The 20,194-nt window shown below is 41.1% G+C and overlaps 2 protein-coding genes across 2 annotated transcripts; one reads left to right on the top strand and one right to left on the bottom strand.

The window, feature by feature from the left end:
- The first annotated feature begins 1,580 nt into the window (after positions 1-1,580).
- Positions 1,581-9,217, top strand: LOC112570488 (dihydrofolate reductase-like). The gene is made up of 2 exons (XM_025248921.1): positions 1,581-1,813; positions 8,094-9,217. Exons 1-2 carry the CDS (start codon positions 1,664-1,666, stop codon positions 8,502-8,504), a joined length of 561 nt encoding a protein of 186 aa, XP_025104706.1. The 5' UTR covers positions 1,581-1,663; the 3' UTR covers positions 8,505-9,217.
- Positions 9,218-9,412: 195 nt separating this feature from the next.
- On the bottom strand, positions 9,413-17,498 carry LOC112570487 (cell division control protein 42 homolog). Its single transcript, XM_025248920.1, has 3 exons — positions 16,510-17,498; positions 11,603-11,688; positions 9,413-10,942 (listed from the first exon to the last, which is right to left on the bottom strand). The coding sequence occupies exons 1-3, from the start codon at positions 16,682-16,684 to the stop codon at positions 10,550-10,552; spliced, it is 654 nt and encodes a 217-aa protein (XP_025104705.1). The 5' UTR covers positions 16,685-17,498; the 3' UTR covers positions 9,413-10,549.
- Positions 17,499-20,194: the final 2,696 nt, after the last annotated feature.

Raw genomic sequence — 20,194 nt, forward strand, 5'->3', positions numbered from 1 at the left:
CAGGATTTGTGTTGACTCTACTTTGGAATGCTGATAGTCGACTTTTGCTTCTGGTAAAGCTGTAATCTTGACCTCTGCTTCTTGCATTAGAACAGTATGCTCAGTGTCAAACCCTCTACCTGCAAGAACCAGTCGATCATTGGGAAGAAGATTAGCCAAATAGCCACTTCTCCTGTGTGATATGTTTATCACCTGACCACCCCACCTCTTTGAAACAAAACAAATGTACCTGTCCCTGTGGCATAACAGATATGATGCACTTTATGGTGTTGTGTTTATAATTAGACCATTGCTGCAGGGTTTGAGACGATAAACATTTCAAAGCAAGTCAATAATCGACACCACATGATTCCATGGGACTGCAAGAATTGCTGTGGCAGGCTGTTTCTGATGTATTGTCTTGAAGGCCAAAACATGTGATATCATATGACAAGCAATGAGTAAAATACTAATTGTTTCACGGAAAACATGATTTGCGATTACCTGTGAAACACAAAATGTTTGTAAGTGGTTCAGTTTCATGTGCATTAATGTTAACATTACAAACTGAAAAGAAATGAGTGCACATTTCTTATCTGAGGGCATGTAAGAACAAAGTCAAGAACGGCTGCCAGACCCAAGTAATTGTTCATGCCAGTAAAGTACCTCATGGTTTCATCATTGTCTTTCAGGCAGTCTTGAGTGATTTGTCTTTTCGCCAGGTCTTCCCTTAGCTGCAAATTATCACTAATGAGGCAATTGATTCATAGCAATTATCTTCTTCAGCAGTCCACTAAACTGGACATCAGTCTGACTGTAGGTAACACTCATCTTGTTAAAGTAAGTTCACAGCTGGTGTCTGCAGATCATGTTGGGAATCTGTGAGTTGTGAACCTATGGGTTGTGTTCAGCTGTAGCTTCAGAGTGCTTTTTCTGATTATGGTTTTGATACCAGAAGCTTATTCTCTTTCATTATTTTAATGGTCTACATGTATCTGAAATATTAAGCTGCAATTAGTGTGTGATTAGTGAGACAGATTTTATGTAAATCATGCCATCAGTAATCCAAATTCATTAATACCCCTCTGCATAACTGTATTTAAAGAGCACTTTACATGTGACATAACATTACAGAAAAGCCTACCATTTATGACTGTCATTAATAATCTAATTCCATCTGCAGGTGAACTTTTATAAACTCATGCATTATTGTATTAAAAATTCTTAATCTACTAATTTTTATTGTTTGGATAACTAATTTGAGGACCTTCCAAAATGAACTTTTTATTTACATTTTTTAATATAAACACACAGAGCAAATATCAGAGAAATCTAGGCATAAAATGGGAAATGTTACTAAAATCGTAACTTTTCAAAAGTCAGCCTGCTTTTTTCTGTTAGTGTTTTCCACCATGATCGAACTGAACTGATAACGAACATATACAACCGTTAGCTGTTATTGCACACGAATAATACATATATACTTATTTAAATTGTTGTATTTCACTGCTTTTAAAGAGATTAGGAGATGCGAGTTCCTGGCGATCGTGAAGACATCCCATTTGACGGTCAAAGGCAGACTACTTTGACTACTAAACTACTTCAATTGTAGCTGCTTCCCCTTTAGCAACAAGCGGGAACTTTGTGTAAAGGTTCACGATTGAAAGTTTTGAGTGTTTTCATCATGAATTCATCGCTACCAAAGTTGAATTTAGTGGTTGCAGTATGTAACAATGGTGGGATTGGATGTGAGGGAAGAATACCCTGGAGAATCAAGCAGGATCTTGCATTTTTCAAAAAACTGACTAGCAATACAGACAGCACCAAGAAACAGGTCAGTTTCCTTTTCTGAGTTTAGTACGCGACCTCAGTAGTCGAAAGCTCTACATGGACTGTATATGCTGTAGATACTTTCACGTTTGTTTTTACTTTCTTGATGGGAAAGCACAATTTGTGTAGTCTCAAAAACAATAATGAGGCTCATAAGGTTTGAAACGAATACAGTGAAAGTTTTTAATTAACCGTGCAGCAGCTAGACAACACGAGACCGCCAAGTGAAGTCAAGTACGGGGTTGCTGGAGAAAGCGATGATGACGCGGCTGAAGACGAACCTTCAAAAAAGAAAGTTTCACTATCAAAGTGCTAAATTGTGCCGAAATTCTTGATTGCTTTCTTGACTCATCATCTGGATAATCAAACATTACGGTGCTTCGGCAGTTCTTATGGGTCGCACCATCGGTTGCATTTATCTTTGCTTCGTATCAAGACAAAGTTTGCTTGTCTAGACGTTGCCTATACGACGCCATATTCAACAATATTATTGTGGTACAGACAAGGTGAATTTCTTGTCTAAACTGTCGAGATAATGGTGTGAATTCCTAAGCTATCAACGCTTTGGACTACGGCGCGGCGGCTTGTTTGTCCGCCAGCTGTCTCTTGTGTACCACGTGATACGCATCGTGCCGGAGCCTAATAAAAGAAAAAAAAAATTCGTATGTCCTATACAGTGAAATTTTACCTTCCTTGTGTTATTTATGAAGTTTTCTTGAAAAAATCAAACAGGAGACACTGCTTTGTCTTCTTGCATCGCTTCAATTTTATTGCGTGCAGAGCTTGTGAAGTGTTAATGCCACTAAAATTTGAATCAGCTTACTACTCCAGAAAGAAAACTTAAACTGTGACAATGTCTAACTTTTATTTTTTAAAGTCTATCCCGGATAACTGAATGCTCGGTTGATTGAAGACCGTGTAATCGAGGTTCCATGTACATTTCGGGAAAAAACTTTTTCTTACATCTGTCAGACATGGACAGCATAATATAAAATGAAACTCATCCTCTTCATCGATGTGACACATAGGGCCACGTTCTTGTTGTCAGAATGTCTTGAGGCATGTGACATAATGTCTTTATTCTAAATCGAACTCGCAGCAGTACATTTCTAGAAATTCGAGTGAATTTGGTAATATCTAAATTGAACTACATCTGTGTATGTCGCAGATTTATTTTACTTATAAATACTAAATCTGATCACTGCTGTTAATAAATCCATTTTTGCCCGTGACGCTTATCCTTTGTTTAACTGCTTCTACTCCTCGATTTTGCGGAACATGTCTAAAACCATACCAGACGAGTGCTTCACGATGCAGTATCAGGTATTCCTGAACTCCCTTGTCTAGAATCGCTCGCAGCCCCAACCCTGTTTAACCACAAACACAAAAAAAACTTCAGGTAACTTCTGATTATAGATCTACTGTTGCTGCCAAGAACCAAAAGCGAGAGGTATGTCAAACGTTGATAATGTTTCTACTCAGCATGTTTGTATTGCATATTTTTAAAAAAAACGTAATTATTTACATTTGATTATTTTTTCACAGCTACCTCGCCATCCAATACTTTAAAAGAAACTTTTCTGTGACATTTAAATCACGTCCCAGACAGTCCCTCTAATAAACAGGTAGAAATGTTACACTCACTTTCAATACCGTCCGCTCCACAACAATAACACAAACACAAACCAAGAATTCTCTCTCGTGAAAGAAACAACAACGGTGAATCCGTGTCGCGGGGAAGGAATGGGCCACCGTGATTCCTGCTCGTAGACGATGCTCAGGTACTGTCGGTATTCTGCCATTACAAGAGTTGCTGAGGGAACGATGTCGTCACGCTGCTACTCCGCGGCGATGGCAACACGTAGACGGCCGATAGTCGAAGTCGGAAGAGCTTCGTTATTCTCATAGGTGAATCCACTATAGGTGTGCAAACACTTGGGTTACCTTATAAGTGATGATCCGTAGACAGGGTGCTCCACTCTCAGCTCTAACTTCCCCCCTTACGTAATTCCTGCAATTCTCATGACTTAATGAGTAATCTATTTAAAACACATAAACTATTTTTTACTCAAAAATCCATTATTTTCAGTCTCACCTTTCTGATTAAACTTTACACTCCTCTTTCACTTTACCTAGTACATTAGTGGTGATAAAAGAATAACATGTACCTTGACTCGGCATGGAATTACTTTCATTCCCATCACACAGAGAGTCTTCTCTGCTTAGTCGTCTTATTTGGAAATAATGAAACTCACTTTACCCAAATTAGCCGTGACTCAATTGAACACTTTGTTCACTCTGTTAATATAACTGCCTCGTCTTCCCATTCATGCAACCAAAGGGACAACCCAACTCCAAATACCACTTAATTAATATTAATTAACTTTAAAGGGAGACTTCCCAATTATACAACAAACTTCGACAAAACTTGATAGCACAGCTCAATCTAAACAAAGCATAGCATAGCAGCATATCATCACTTAAATGTATGGCATAATAGTATATCATGACATAGAATGGGAAGCCTAAATTAATTTTTTTCTTAGAACTAAAGGAAAGGTTACCTAGGGGTAGGATAACCACTTAGGCACTAGCACCTCATTCACGCAACAACACTCCATGGGGAGAGTAGCAGGGAAAGAAAGACAGGGCTCAGTAGAGACAGACACTAATCCGTTACTGCGTGTAAAGCTGGAGATGGGGGAAATGCACCTAGTCCCACACATAAACACAACAATAAACATATATGAATGTTTCAAACCGCCCTAAAGTACCTATAAAATAAACAACTTCGCCTGTAACTTGTCTACACCTAAGCCTAGGGGAAATCACAAACACGCGATCAAAATACTATCGTACGTACAACCGACTTTGCACAAAACGAGGGAAACCCTCGACAGGATCACGTCGGGGTCACTAATTGTCCGGGACACACTCTCCTCAGCCGAAGCATACACGTAAACACTGTGTCCTGCACGTGTTCTTTCTTACAACAAAATTCAAAGACCTGTCTATGGGCTTCTCGTTTGTTCTACTGACGGGGTTAGGGCTGATCTCTTTCTGGAAATCAACATAAAATTACATTGAGTTCAAAAGCATTGTTACAGCCACCTCGCCATCCAATACTAAGAGAGTTTTTCTCTGACATTTAAATTACGTCCCAGACTGAGTCCCCGATGAGTTTCTCCAATAAACAGGTAGTAGACAAAAGAAAAGTTACACTTCACTTTCAATGCCGTCCGCTCCACGACAACACAAACACAAACCAAGAATTTCTCTCTTGAAAGAAACAACGAAACGGTGATCCAATGGGAATCCTTGTCGTCGGGTACTCTCAGCTTTGTCTAACGATCCCCCTTCTTAAATGCCGAAACTCACTTCACCCAAAATACCCGTGACTCACTCACTTTCTTACATAACTGCCCATTCTTCCCATTCAGGTAACCAAGGGGGACAACTCATGCTCACACTAACAGTCTGGGGCAATAACCCTTGTCCCTGACGGGCAGTTTGGTCCAAGAGTATATCCAAACATCTCTACTGGTGCTCTACATCACCTGAAGGGCGAAACAGGCCTCAGATTGTTGCAGAAATGGCTTTCAATGCTGAGCTAAGTAGCTGACATTCATGAAGGGCATGGTAGAATTTATCTGCATCCAGAATGGTCCACTTGATCCTAGAGTTTGGATTTAAAACAAAAAGTGTGCATAAATTGTAAAAACTGGAGTTGTACAAAATCTTTGTCATGAGCATGTTTTCTTAGCTATACTTATTATTTAATTCTCGAACCATTTTGTGGTCTTAAAAAAAGTAAGAATATTATGATGCAAGACTGAATTCAGCTGATTTGTGTATTAAATTATTTTTTACAGGTACTTCTCAGCACAGAATTTGAGAAGGAATTATCAAGAAATAGTGTCTTCTATGAGACACCAGGATGCTTTCTACTGAACTTTAGTTTATATTTTATAGGTAGCCTTTCACACCATTCACAAACCCACCTAAACTTCACCCAAGAAAAATTAATACGTCAAATTATTGCATATTACCTAAAGATTTCTTTTGGCGGCTATGCATATCAATGAAAATGCAAGCCACCAGTAAGCAACCAATATTAATGGTGAACTTCAGTGGAAGATTCGCAAGACCATGTGAAAAGAAAGATGTCCCATTTGGCAAGCCAATTAAAAATCAAACAAGATGTAAGACCAGTTATTTTGTACTAGCATATATTTTCAAGAAAACAAGGCAAGTAATTTAAATTTGTGATCACATGTGCATTTAACAATTTCCTTATAGATTTCTTCATTTATGTTTTTTTTTTAACTTACTGCTAAAATTGGTCAAAAATTATTTCATGGGATGCTAGTATCACTGACAGCTATGTAAATCTGTTTGTAAATAGGTAGAGTATATGCGAGACTGAGGAACGATTTTTTCCCTTGTTAGCAATAATGAAAAGAGCTCACATTATTCTAATCTTTATTCAGACACATTTTTCAGCTTATGTTTAGTTAGAAAGATACATTTACACGTTTAAACCTGAGTGCATCAAAATTATTCCAAACGCTTTTCTTAGCTGGACTTTTTTTGTTTCTTGAGGCTACGTCGTTAAACAAATGGAAGACGTGACATTTTTACGACACCAGTATCCAACATTTGCCAAGGCAGAATATGTGACACTAGTCCCATCTCCATTAAGCCAGAATTTGCAGACAAAGCTACAGTTATTGCATGCCACCGCCCAAGATTAACTGAAGGGAAACCCTTTCTTCACAGACCTGTGGACAGTGAATTTGTTTTTGATCCCTGCATGCATCTCTTTTCATCGGCTTGGCATTTAAATTTTTAACTTTTTTCTGTATATTTTTTTCCAGTTTGTGTTAGTGATGTTAATTTGTTGAATTAAAATTGAGACAGACAGTTACGATCATGATTGAACTAACATTGGCAGCAGTACACATTTCTATGGACATAGCACACTCAAATCTTAAGTAGTTGTCCGCAAGTATCTCTCCGATCTTAAGCAATAGAGAAGCCTTCAGTGTACATCAGGGATAATGAATCTGAAGTTTGATATTTAGTTGTGGAACACAAGTCCCTCGTCACCGACCAAGGTTGGTTGGTAAATATGTATATGTAGTTGAGTGAGGGAACGCTAGTTATAAACTCATAGGCGTAGAATGTGTGCAAGTAACCATGAGTGCTCGCCCAAATTCGCGGACTTGATTAATTGTGAACTCAAATAGCCCAGCGTAGAAGAAAGACTTAGGAATATTGCAAAACCCACCATTTCGATATATTGTTCTGTTTGAAATAAGTCTGATAGGAGGAATTAAATGGCTTCTTCTTGTTGTTCCTAATCAACCCATTGGAGCATAGGGCCGCAACTACACCACACCATCGGACCCGGTTCTGGACGTCCCTTTCCAGTTGGGACCATGTCCTGCCAGCTCGCCAGCACGCGCCATAGAGATCTTCCCGTCCAGGCTCTCGTTGTGCTTGTGTTGTATTTGCGGTCTCTGCAACATGGGTTGTTGTTTTGTTTGTTTTTTTACAGGGTGGGATTGCTAGCCCCACGCCCAACCCTCCTCCTTCGTCCGGCCTTGGGACCGGCAGATTACCCGAGGGGTTTCCAGGCAGAGTTGGAATGAAATGTTACTTAAAGAACTTGTAATTTTAGATAATGGATGTAGTGTGTTTACATGTTCCTGCCAATTTTTAGTCTTCCAACTTGTACTTCCTATATTGTTCAGTAACAATCATGCACAACTCTGATCTGAGAAAGAGAGATTGAAGCACATTTGGGCTAAGCACAAATAAAGATAGCAGGAAGCTGACTGGCATCTCTTTGTTTTTGTTGTATGAAAGAACATGTCTGGACGCAGTTTATGCTCGTGTGTGACGACGTCCCTATAATATCCAGTTTGCTCCAGTGATAAACTGTAATGAATGATGTATTTACTTGCCCTCAATATATATATATAATTTATAAATCCTCTTATATCTTATGTAATCCTTAAAGTGTGCCTTTGATTTACTCAGTTTCCCCCTTATTAACTCTCTCGCTGTGGTTTATAATCACCACTTGGTGAAGGACTATCCCATCTAAACAACAACCAGTTGGTATTAATATATAATATGTGTCCACCACATTCATTATGTAACAAATTTCAACCATAAAGTAACATGTTTAATTATTTTAGTATCCTCACTTTGGCTTAGGTTAGCCTTTGAGTTTGTTTACTGCCGTTTTCCTGTAGCTTCATATTGGATTGTTGCAGAACGCTTTGATTATGGGGCGGAAGACTTGGTTTTCTATTCCTGAAAAGATGCGACCTTTGCCAGGGAGAATCAACATCGTCCTCAGTCAAACGTTATCCAAAGCCCCAGCAGGTGCCCACCTAGCCAGTAGCTTAAATGAAGCAGTGGAAATGGTCACTTCTGGACCGCTGGCCGCTCATACAGAGTCAATTTTTATAATTGGAGGCAGCACAGTCTATCGTGAAGCAATCTCCAGTGTCTACCCTTGTAGGCTGTATGTGACCCGTGTGCTGCGAGACTATGAATGCGATACTTTTTTCCCCAAAGTTGACTGGTCCAGTTTTAGAGAAATATTTGTTTCTGACATTCCCTCAGAAATTTTAACGGAAAATGGAATTGACTTTAAGTTTGAAGTGTTTGAAAAAGTTTAGCGGACAAGACTTAAAGGCACAAAAGCATGTTATCTCACACAATCTTTACTTCTCTGGGTCAGTAAGAGGCTATATGTACAAAGAAAATGCAATCATGTTCGTCTATCCTTTTTAAGGCACAATATCATTCAAAAAAGACGAAGGCAAGTTCACTAAAATTTGCTACGAGCACTTTTTTTTTCGTTTAGTGCATTCATTTATCATGAATCTACATTAGTGGATTAGTAATGTGCCTATTTTGGGATCGTTTTGAGAACAAACGTTTGAGGAGAACGACTAATGCTTTTTTAAAAAAATCACCCTTGACTTTGTCTCCTTGCTAAAAGAATTAATGGTATTTTGAAGACATATTTTTTCACCATTTTTTTAAACAGTATTCACGACAGCTGCTTTCCGCTTTTTCAAGTCGCTCACACAGAGCGGTGATGTTTGCATGACATACCACTGCCATTATTTTGCATCTCTTGTAGAATGTGAGGTTATTTTATGCTGCCTGCTAATTACTAGATTGCATGTGTCAATATTTCACTGTAGTAACAAATTAGTTAATCTTAATTGTTTCAAGTATGCTTCATGTGCTATATAAATTATGTTTCTTCTTATTATGAATTATTTTTGTGGCAACTGTAAAACTTATACTGCATATTTGATTATCTCATGTCACCTGGTACTAAGTTCATAAAGAGCAAAATAGAAAGGTCTGGTGCAAATTACCACAGAATCCTTCTGAAAGAATGTACTGTAATTGTGTGGATGCGTGTTTACATCTGTGTTATGACACCTTACTGAGAAGCTGTTCAAACAAGAAGACTTTTTTGCAAAAGAGGGTAACTATAAAACTTGTTTCCTTGAGAAAACAATATAAAACAGAGCACCTTTCTTCCACCACTCTAAACTCAAAAGATTACGACCGTTAACGCTTATTTTTACTGGAAAAACGTTAAATCCACGTTCTTTTCTAATTCTGAGCATCCCATTCATGTCACATGATCCGTGTTACGATTATTTAATGCAATTAAAAGAATGAAAAGTTATTTTACATACAATTTTATACTAACAATTCATATTTGAAATATTCTTAGCATGATAAGTTTTAAGAAATAAAGGTCAGTAAAGCGATAAATGGAATCAACTGAAAGGTTAGAATCAGCACGAGCACAGCCAGTCCGTCCTTTCAGTAGATAAGCTTTGTCTCAAGATAACCATGCGTTTGTTCATCGTACGTATTTTTCTATGGTCCAGGCAACCGAACATTTTAATTTTCCAAAGTATCGAGATAAATTAAACGCAATTTTTGCAGGCGAAGTGTGTAGAGCGATAGATAATCGCAATGAACTGATTACCGCGCCCTTTGTTGATGAAGTTGTTTCCCTTTACCCGAAGTTCTCAAAGTTGATCGTGCTGCTGTGAACTTTGGCTATTGCTTGCAAGATGAAATATTTATCATATAAAACTTGCGACGTGCTGACTGTACAAACGGGAAAAATCTTGAATTAAACTTTAAAAATACAACCAAAGGTTTTAGGTTCATTGATCCTCTCTGTAGACAGGTTTTCCTCTCCGAAAGCCGACATAGCGATGTGTAAAATACAGTTTGATATTTGTATTTCACTTGAGCTTTAAGAGAGCTTTACACATTTCATTCACGACGATAATTAAGTAGAATTTGGCACAAGCGCCTCGCGACAATTCTACAATTTAACATAACATTTATCAGCACAAACTAGGTGATCGTCACATGGCTTAATATTAAGCAGTTTCTTGTTATGCTGTGCTGTCTCGTGATATTGTGTCAGTCTTACATTTGCATAACACTGCGCAAAGGAAAAACAAATAAAAATAAAACAAATTCAACAGGCTAGGACGAAACCTCACACATGATTCAACATGAGTGCTTCTGTCCCACCACTAGCAAACAGTTTTCTCCAGAGTTGGGGAGAGGTGGGTGGGAACGGACGATTAGTTAACATAATAATAAAATCCTAAAAAGTTGGCACAATACACGTTTTCGTGTACGTGCATACACACACCAGTGAGGAGTGCATTTATGCCAGCACGCAACCGTTCTTTTTGTCCATGCCGTCTGGGTAGGCTTTCTTCAGACCCGCTGCCGCCGCTTCCTCGAAAATTTTCTTTAAGCCGGTGAGGTTGCGGGCCGAGCACTCGCAGTATGTGATGGCCCCCAGCTCCTGCCCCGCCGACCTGGCCTGAGAAAAGGATACTGTGTCGCGGGACGACCGGCCCTCGATCTGCGCCGCAATGCGCTCGTCACACTTGGTGGCCACCAGCACGAACGGCGCCACGCTGTTGTACTCGCGGATTTCCGGTATCCAGTGGTGGCGCACGCGCTCCAGCGTTGCCGGCTTGGTGACGTCGAAGCAGACGAGGTAGACATCCGCCGAGGCGCACACTACAGCACGCAGCTTCTGGTATTCATCCTGCAGTACAGAAAATATGGAAGTAGATGAATGATGAGCAGACAACGAGAATACAAACACGCAATACTTAGCACGTAGACCTTCAGGCCCACTCAGAAGAGTTGATATAAGAGCTATTGCAGGTAAAGCATATAAGACAGCGTAAGGAACATTTCTTAATAATGCACACTACATTCCACTAGGGGATCAATCTATTTTAGTGTAAAACAGTATTTGAGGAATCACTGGGCAAAAATATAAAATTAGCATAAACGATCTCTGCAGTTATTATTAATGGATATTATAATTAGAAAGGGAATGATTCATCCCATTTGAAATAAGAGATAAACACCTTGAAATCAAGGGGTAAAAAGTATGGCTATGCTTAATCTTTATTGCAATACTCTCTTCGTTGTAAAGGAATAGAGTAGAAAAGTAATAAAAAGTAAATATAATGGTATTCATCCTGTTGCACAAAAAAACGAAAAACAAATATATAAATACTCACAAAAGTATTTACTGTACTCTTTGCATTCACTGACTTTAGTACACATGCACAGATGTACACACGCGTGCGAAATTCATTCATAAAAATGCAGGTGAGACAAAAAAGAGAAAATACAGCATGAAACATCCTGAAGAAGGAATGACAAACTGAGACACCGGAAACATCCAACTCACCAGGCCTACGGTATCGACGAGGGTGATGTTGACCTCCACGTCACCAATTACCACCTGCACTGGGTGTCGTGTCAGGTGATCGAACTCTGCAACAGAATGGTTCTTGATCTCATCTGATATAGTGTTACCATCTGTATCACATTTTTGTATTATTATTAAATGTCATATTTACTCCTCCCATGACACACTTACACATCCGCTCGGAAACGGTGGACTCTCATTTCTGGGTGAGGTGTTTTGAACTATGACCCCTGAGTGTTCAAGTATAGCGAGGAAACCACTGTATCCCTATATATATATATGTCTCTCCTTCTCTCATCTCTTTCCAATATATATTTAAAGAAGATTTTCAAGCCATCCCACGTGTAGTCCATACTCTTCATGTTTCTGTTGGGTGGAAGAGATACAATCAACAGCTCTCTCACCAGATTCTTTATTTAAGCAACTTGTTAAGCGTTTTTTAAAAGCAACTTCAACTTTGAAAAAAAAAAAAAAAAATAGAGGTCGACTGCTATGAGAAGAAACATCTCATCTGCTAACATGGTGTCTCTACCGTGTTTTCCGAGAATGGTGTGATGGACCTGGCTACAACCCTAACCTCACATGCTGTTAATTATACCCTTTCCTACTCCTCCCACCCCCAGGCTACTACAGTCAAGTGGTTTGCTGGCTGCTCACTCGTCTGATAGTCTCAGGAGGGGCCTTAGCAAGCATCTCTCATTGTGATCATCAACGCACTCCAAGCAAGCACGACGCGACTACCAGCACCACTTACACATTGTGGTTCATTAAACTATGACACCGGAGAAATTGCGATTATCATCCAGGGCAATCAAAGGGACCAGGGGCATTAGATTTTGGTTTGCCGATTTACAGTGTGTTGGGGGAAGCGGAGAGGGGTGAGAGAGAGAGCTTGTTATACATGAGTATGAGACCTCTCAGGGAGATCAAAATGAACTTAAGTTGACCGGTAAGTCAGGATAGTGCTTGAATTGTCAAAATGTGATTAGTGTACACCAGGCACTTCCTTGCGATGTAATCAGTTCCCCTTTCTACCCCCACGCATCTCTCTCTTACTTTCTCTCTTTCTTCTCTCTCCATCCTTTTTAAATGAAATATACAAACAATAAAATATCATGATTACTGTGGTAAATTGTATTGCTTCGATTCTGTCAGCTGGAAGCCAGTATGTACTTGAATAGAACAGCAGCATCTGACCTCACTTAACATTTAACTATAAAGAAATGAACTGTGAAAACGATGTATTGGGTCTATTATTCCGCGCATGCGCAGTACTTACTAGTCGGTGGTTAAAGTGGAAGCTGTGGTTTAGTCTGTTAGCCACTCAGATGTGGTTTTTTTCCCCACAGCAATAATACTCTTATGACATTTTTACTACCAGCCCCTCCCATTCCCACAAAGAAAAGGGGAAACAATTTTTGTAGCATTAACAGGAGAATGCATATTATTTAGATACACAAAATATATTTACATTTAAATGAATGGAAACAGCTTTATTCTCTCAAACCGCTACACCCCTCCTATCCAGTTTCCTTCATTCGGGAAGAAAGGTGTTGACGATAGCAGCAGCCGACAAGCATTCTCTCCTCTAGACCACAGTCAAAGGTGGAAAAGCCAGTCCCCGACTCTTTCACGCTTTTGCTTACATCGTTTTTCTGTTTCCGATACCCGCTATTAAAATGATTACTTTGGTAAGAGCAGGCAACTGTGAATGCGACTTTGTCAGATTCGAACTGTGCAATTCAAATCGCGATTTATCCATGTCAATAAAGCTGAAATAGTAGAAGACGCTCACAGTGAACGAACGCTAGAAGCTAAGCCACGCACGTATGCTTGACCCCCAGTTCCGGTTTGGGCACAGCACTAAGAAAACTAGTAAACACTGACTGGATGTTGCCATAGGCCACCAGTCTAAACGGAAGACCCTCGTATTCCCGCGGACTAGCAGTCAGGACCTCTCCTGACCTTGTGTTTAGTACAAAGACAGATTAGGACGGCGACCTTTAGACAGACAAGCACTTCCTCAGCACATGGTCCCCAGAGCAACGTGAGCGGTCCGGTGGCGCAACGTTTGGCGTCTGTCACCAATACTGTCAAGATTGGCTGTCCTGGGTTCAACTCTCGTCTTGGGTGCGGTGCTCTTTCTCTGCTTACGACATTTGTTTACAGGCTGACTGCCTTGGCGTGATATAGCCTTAATTGCTGATTCAATATCAAACACCAATTCTCCCTCCGAGGATCAACCTAGTATCGCCCACTGCCAGTGCTAAAGATCGCATCACGGACCAACATGACACAGCACACTAGTTGTGCTAACGAAACTCATCATGGATCAGGATGACTCGTCACACTGTGGTTATGCTAATGATCTCATCGCGGATCTCTACACATCCTCTGCAGCAGGAAGTAAATCGTTCTGTGTGGTGTCATGGCGCAAAGTAGAAGTAATCCGTCTTGACAGACGCAGCGTGCCTTTTCACTGCCCCAGAACTCTTGACCATGACGACGACTTATTTAATCACACCGGAAACCAACGGATGATGATTAATCTTGAGCAGCCTGATTCCTCATTCTGTGCTGTTGGCAAACATGGTGCAAAGCCCGGTCTTCCTTCTCGACGTTTTAACGAGATCGGAATTCCTCGAAAAATAAATCTTATGTCATCCACAACTGTCAATTTTTAAAACATGTTTCGGATGAGTAATATACAATCTATTATATGTCTTTGTTTCTTGTTTTGATAGATTATATCTTTGCTTATGTGGGATAGATAGGACAGTAATGCTGCTATCGTGCTCTGTAAGTCCGTGTGTGTTCCTCTCAAGATAACTCCAGGATTAACCCCATGGATACTTTCATTTGTTTCTCTTTTTTCTTTCTTTTTTATTTAGCTAGCTCACCAACAATACCACCATGTGACTTATCCTTAGGTGCTGTAGCCATTAACTATGAGTTTAAAAAATTATTAATATATTGGATGTAGACAGAGCCAGACCAAGTGAGGTCAGCACGACTTGTATTTGATCCGAAGCTGCCACTTCCAAGCTAGCTTGTAAAGGTTCTAAAGCAGGGGTGGGCAATTAATTTTCCCAAGGGGCCGGATGAGAAACTGGAATGGTTCTAGAGGGCCGGACTAATATAGTTAACTCAGTTTTACCCAATACTGTATATATAGTATATTTACTGGTGGGCGGCCAGCGGGCGGGCCGGTCAGAGACAGGAGGCGGGCCGGATCCGGCCCGCGGGCCGGTGTTTGCCCAGGTCTGTTCTAAAGCCTGGTGTTCGTAGAAGGTGGTTAATAGTACCTAGGGCATGACAAGCAGGAGCCGAACCCTGTCTTTCCGCTGTCTAATAAATCAAGCATTCGTCGCTGCGGGAGCAGGGAAGTTCCATCAGTCACAGGCAGGCGTCAACTGACTATCAAGTGCCGCAACTCACGAAGCAGATGTAAGGTTATCTTTGGGTTAGCTATGGACTGAAAGTCCTACAGAGTCTAATACACCTACAGCTGATGTTCTAGAAGCCCCCATCTATAGCTTTGCCACAAAGGGTTTGCTAGGACTGCAGGTACGGAAGTTAAGCAAACCAGGGGTACGGATGTTATCTGTAGGGCAGTGTTCATGACTCCAGTGTAAATCGTCGTCCCGAGTAAATCAAGGCCAAGCGTCTTCATAGTTGTCGACCGATGTCCAGACTCCACGGAAGTTGCTTTACCCTTGTGACTGTATTTTTAAAGAAGAGGTTAAGATTCCCTGGGGTAACGACCTTACCTTTGCTTCATGAATACGGTTTACAAACTACGGCCCCAGTTGTGGTAAATCATCCCTGGTGCAAGGGGGCAGTTAGATACCTCTGGTCCATAGTTACGTCCTCAGGATCCAAACAAGACGCTGCTAGCAGATGGTTATACATCCTTCCTTAGAATGTCCTTCTAAGGTTAACTTGGCCTCTGATGGCAGGTGAAGCACTCGAACATACAAACTATTTATATCTGACCTACTTCCGGGTTCGATCCTGTAGGCAGATGGAAGAGATGAGGCTTCACCTCAAGAGGACAATACTCAACACGTACACTCCTGCCTCAGCGGCTCAACGATGAGCGCAGTGTGTCCGTTATTTCTATAAATAAAGTTGTGCGCTGTTTAGAAGCAGTGAACACTGTATTTCAGTTACGTTCACACACCTACATGGTTACAACTAAAGGACGGTTTTGTGCATCAATTACACATGGATGTTACACGACATTACACACAGGGCCGCCGAGAGCCTTCATGGGTAGGGACCCTTGTAACTTGTAATCATGAATTATTTTCCCAGTATATAATAATATGCCTGCAATTCGATTGTCAGTATCTACATTTCATTCAGTAAGGTAATATAGACTACAACCAGTATGACAAGTACACCAGGATCTACATCACTACCCAAACATAGAGCTGTTTACATGTGAGTGGTTGGTAAATGTGGGAAAATGACATTCAAACTTGTAGTACCAGGCCCCATGGTGAGGAATGACACATCAACTTCTCTTAAAAGAAAAGGAAAACATTTTACTGACCAAGGCCAGGCCCCCTTCACAGCCGCAGGCCGGGTACACCAGATCCCCTGCCCCTCACTTCGTTACACACAATGATTTTTAGGTGTTTATCTGTTCTTACCCTCCACACACACACACAGACTTTTTTTAAGCTAGCTGAGCCAATAAAACCAGAGTGTGTTGATATATTCTGCGCTTTAACTTCAAGAGAGTAAGCAAGGATACAAAATTCTTGATATGTTTTATGGCACTTAATAATAACAACATCAATAAAATCAGCTGGTACAAATAAGTTTCATGAGTATGTGTTTGAAAGACTGTACAAAGCGTCAACAACGGAATTACCTACCTGAATGCCAGTCAACGGATCCCTCTGGACAATTGGACGGAAATCTACCTGTAAGGTAGGCCAGCAGCATGCAGGTTTTACCTACACCAGTATCGCCGACCACAGCTACAGCCACTTTCACACTCGCCCGCACAACCGTGCCGTCACTCTTGCTGTGACGTTTTGTGGCTGCCATGACAACAGCGTTGAAAAAGAAAGACGATTAAAATGAAGGTACTTCCAGTCAGTCCTCTTGAGCCGATCTTTTACGATTAACTTTGAGGTGACACGCACATTTTCGGTCACTCTTTACTGCTGGGGAGTATTCGAGGGCAGGATAGATATACTCTTCCGCGATGTGGTCGTTGGTCAGTCACAGCCTGTGGTCGACGAATGCTTCCTGGGCTAGAGATGATGGAGGCAGTGGTCCAGACACTCTCCTTGCTTCTATCAGCGTTTGAACTGCGCGGTTGCACGCGCTGTGTGCACATGCAGGAGACGTTATATGCTCAACAAAAGCCACTTAACAGCGATAGGCGTCTCATCCGCATCTTCCTGTTTGGTGATGATGTCACAGCTGTAGGCAGTGGTGCCAAGCTTGCTAAGTCCCAGGAAAATGTACTTTATTCTCTGTCTTTGGACGTCTTTAAATCGCCGACATTTTCAATGAAATCCGCCTTTGTCAGTGAATGGTTTGAAGTCTTGACAATTATTCTCGATGTAAGTTATTCGGGTGAGCGTGCGTGCTCGCGCTGATGGTCAACAGGATGAGTGAAGGTAGGGGCCAGGAACTACACGCGGGCGTCGAATTAATTCATCGACACCTCGGATTTAATCGCTGGTAATCATCTGTATCTCTCTGCCTTGCTTGTGTGATTCATTTCCCGTCGTGCCGCTCTGCGAAATGTCATAAGCAATGCTTATGGGGTTGTTTTTTTTTCACACGAAAGCCAGAGGCAAGGGGGCGTGACTTGCTGGTGCGTACACATGCAGCCAGGGTCACACGCTGTGTACAGGTCACGGCCAGTAAATTCTTTGCACGCCATCTCCCGTTGGCAAGTGAAATTCCCACGGATGTTAGACGTATTTCTGTTTATCTCTCCGATTTTCCATAATTTGATCATTCGCTCCAGACATGTTGTTGGCAAAGTGCAAGAAGCATTCTCTGCTGGAACCTAAACCCTGATTTGTGTTTTATTTTATTTTATTTTATTCTATTGTGGACGTCAAAATGTCTTCTCACAGGCAGATAAATGTGACTGGGCGGGGCCTTATAATGTGGCCTTCACACATGACAGTACTTTAAACTGTACTTTAGTCGCAAAGTCCCTCATGCAAACATACGACAAACTTACTACAACGAAGGTTCAGATCGACACAAGTCTGCATTCAAAGGGCAAAGGCCGTGACCATGACAGGATAATAATAATAACAATAATAGTATGATTTATACAGCTCATAATTACGTTCACGAAGGAGCATGGTCTCAGCGGACAAGTCGGAGGCATGGAGAGAAGGTGGAACATGCTAACAAGCAATAAAAGACAAGCATAGACGATACAGAGAGGAATCAGGGAACAAACAGTATGACAATTTCCTTTATTCGATAGGCTCGTGCCCATAACCGATATTAGGAGCCTACAAAGTAATTAAAACACAGCACGGAAAGTTTGTACTGGGTGCGAGAACGGATGGGAAGCCAGTGTAGAAAACGAAGAAGAGGGATGGCATGGTCCCGTCTCCGAGCTCTAAGCACAAACGTGCAGCGGAATTCTGTACTTTCTAGAGTTTGTGAAGAGGGTATACCTCAACCTGCTAGGAGTTTCAATAATCAATCCCAGAGAGAACAAACGCACGGACAAGAGTGGAGGCAGCGCGTGTGGAGAGAATTTGGTGGATGACTGATCTTACGGAGCTCATAATAAGCAGGTCTGCAACGTGTCGCTCTTGCCTGTAATTATGTTATAGTGGCAGTCAAGCGAGAGTAGCACCCAGCATCAATGTCAATTAGCTTTGAAGACCTAAATAAATGAGGCTCTCATGTTACTGTTGCCGTGTAAAACGAGGGATTGCAGATACTCAGCTCCCAGCGATGTATAAAAACTCACAGGCTGGCGTCCCAGAGTGACTGACTTTGCACGAGGAGAAAAATAAAAGTTACTGGAGGGTGTGTGGACCACCAGCTGTAACACTTCATTAAAATACTGAACCCAAAACATTTGTATAGATTATTTACCTTCTCTCCTTCATCTCTCTCCATTATCTGTGTGTGTGAGTGTGTGTGTGTTCAGGAAAATATAATGTATGCTACTGTAAATTTTAGTCTTGAACAAACCATTTCCCTGTAATGGCATATATTGATGTCCCCAATGCCCCATGAAAGGGTTAAAAATATCTCGTGAAATAAGAACAAGCTAGATGACAGAATAAAACATTTTAAGTCATGTTATCTTCCCTTTGCTGTGTAGTTGCGGTGTGTAGCCACTGTGACACATTAAAACGAAAAACAACAAACACGGCAATCGAATACTTGTGTGTTTGTTGTCAGGTGAGACCAAAAAATCCCTTAATTCCTTCCGCATTACCCCCTCCCTACCCAGACTCCTCTCCCTCAGGCAAGGTCGACAGCCTGCCAAGCTTGTTTTGCAGACACTGTTGACTGACCTCAGATGATCCGGTGCGGCCAGTAAAATGTGTGCATAAGTAACACGTGTGGTGTAATAATAAAAACCATTTTATGCAGCAAAAAATTAGAAAGAAAAGAAGCCTTTTACACTGACGCCATTATACAGCAAGAAGCTCGATTATGCTACAGCTATTTATCTTTCCTCCTCCCTCCTTCTCTCTCCCTCTAGCATGAGGGCACATTAAAAAAGAACAAAAGCCACTGCCATTTTAACTACCTCATAATTCCATATCTGTTCTTTCTTTATGCCTTTTGTTATTGTTGTATTCTATAGTATTATTATTCAAGTCGTGGGCTAGATGTTTTGTTTATCCTGTCATCCTCGACAAATAAATGTACGTGTATTTCCATCTCTCTCTCACACACACAGACACGCATTCACGTTGTAGGAAGTAAATCTTTGTTTTCGCACATACAGAAAAGTTGGGCGAGAGACGTATGCGCACCCACGCACTGACACACCCACACGATGGAAGGGGGAAGGGGATCGGTGGAGATCTGAACAGAAGACAGCTTATCCTCACTGTATTGATGAAAGTCGCTAAACGCGGACCGTCCTGCATCACAACACCTATTGCTTTCAGTGATAAAAGACAACTCAATGTAAAAAAGAATCAAAACTCATCGAAAATTTGCTCACCCATCTAATGCAAGCACGCGAAATTAGATAAATGAACAATCACATTTTAATCACACGAGGATTGACAGTGAATGTACCCCAAAATGGATCTTTTATATCTGTTTAATGAAGTCCATTGTAGTATTATCCAGATTTAGATTAACCCTTTCTGCAAAAACGTGCAGTGTTTCTTATTACTCCTTGAGGAACAACACATCGCCAGCGGACCTGGTTTTGGGCGGCCCCCTCAGTTGGGTCCATGTGGTTCCGTCCTTTGCCTCACTTTCTACTGTTCTTTTCCGAGTCTGCTTTGGTCTTCCAGCTCTCCTCTTCCCCTGAGAGTTCCAGTCAAGTGCCTGCCTGGCAATGGTGTCAGCTGGTTTGCGTAGGGTGTGTCCTAT

This window comes from Pomacea canaliculata, linkage group LG8 (assembly GCF_003073045.1).
Source record: "Pomacea canaliculata isolate SZHN2017 linkage group LG8, ASM307304v1, whole genome shotgun sequence".
Taxonomy (NCBI): Eukaryota; Metazoa; Mollusca; class Gastropoda; order Architaenioglossa; family Ampullariidae; genus Pomacea; species Pomacea canaliculata.

What these genes read in the sequence shown, in the direction of transcription:
- LOC112570487 (XM_025248920.1), bottom strand. Translation starts at nt 16,684, where the DNA reads ATGGCAGCCACAAAACGTCACAGCAAGAGTGACGGCACGGTTGTGCGG. An exon ending in ATCCGTTGACTGGCATTCAG is followed by an intron (nt 11,689 to 16,509) that starts GTAGGTAATTCC and finishes ATTCTGTTGCAG; the next exon opens with AGTTCGATCACCTGACACGA. An exon ending in TCGTCGATACCGTAGGCCTG is followed by an intron (nt 10,943 to 11,602) that starts GTGAGTTGGATG and finishes TCTGTACTGCAG; the next exon opens with GATGAATACCAGAAGCTGCG.
- LOC112570488 (XM_025248921.1), top strand. Translation starts at nt 1,664, where the DNA reads ATGAATTCATCGCTACCAAAGTTGAATTTAGTGGTTGCAGTATGTAAC. An exon ending in CAGACAGCACCAAGAAACAG is followed by an intron (nt 1,814 to 8,093) that starts GTCAGTTTCCTT and finishes GGATTGTTGCAG; the next exon opens with AACGCTTTGATTATGGGGCG.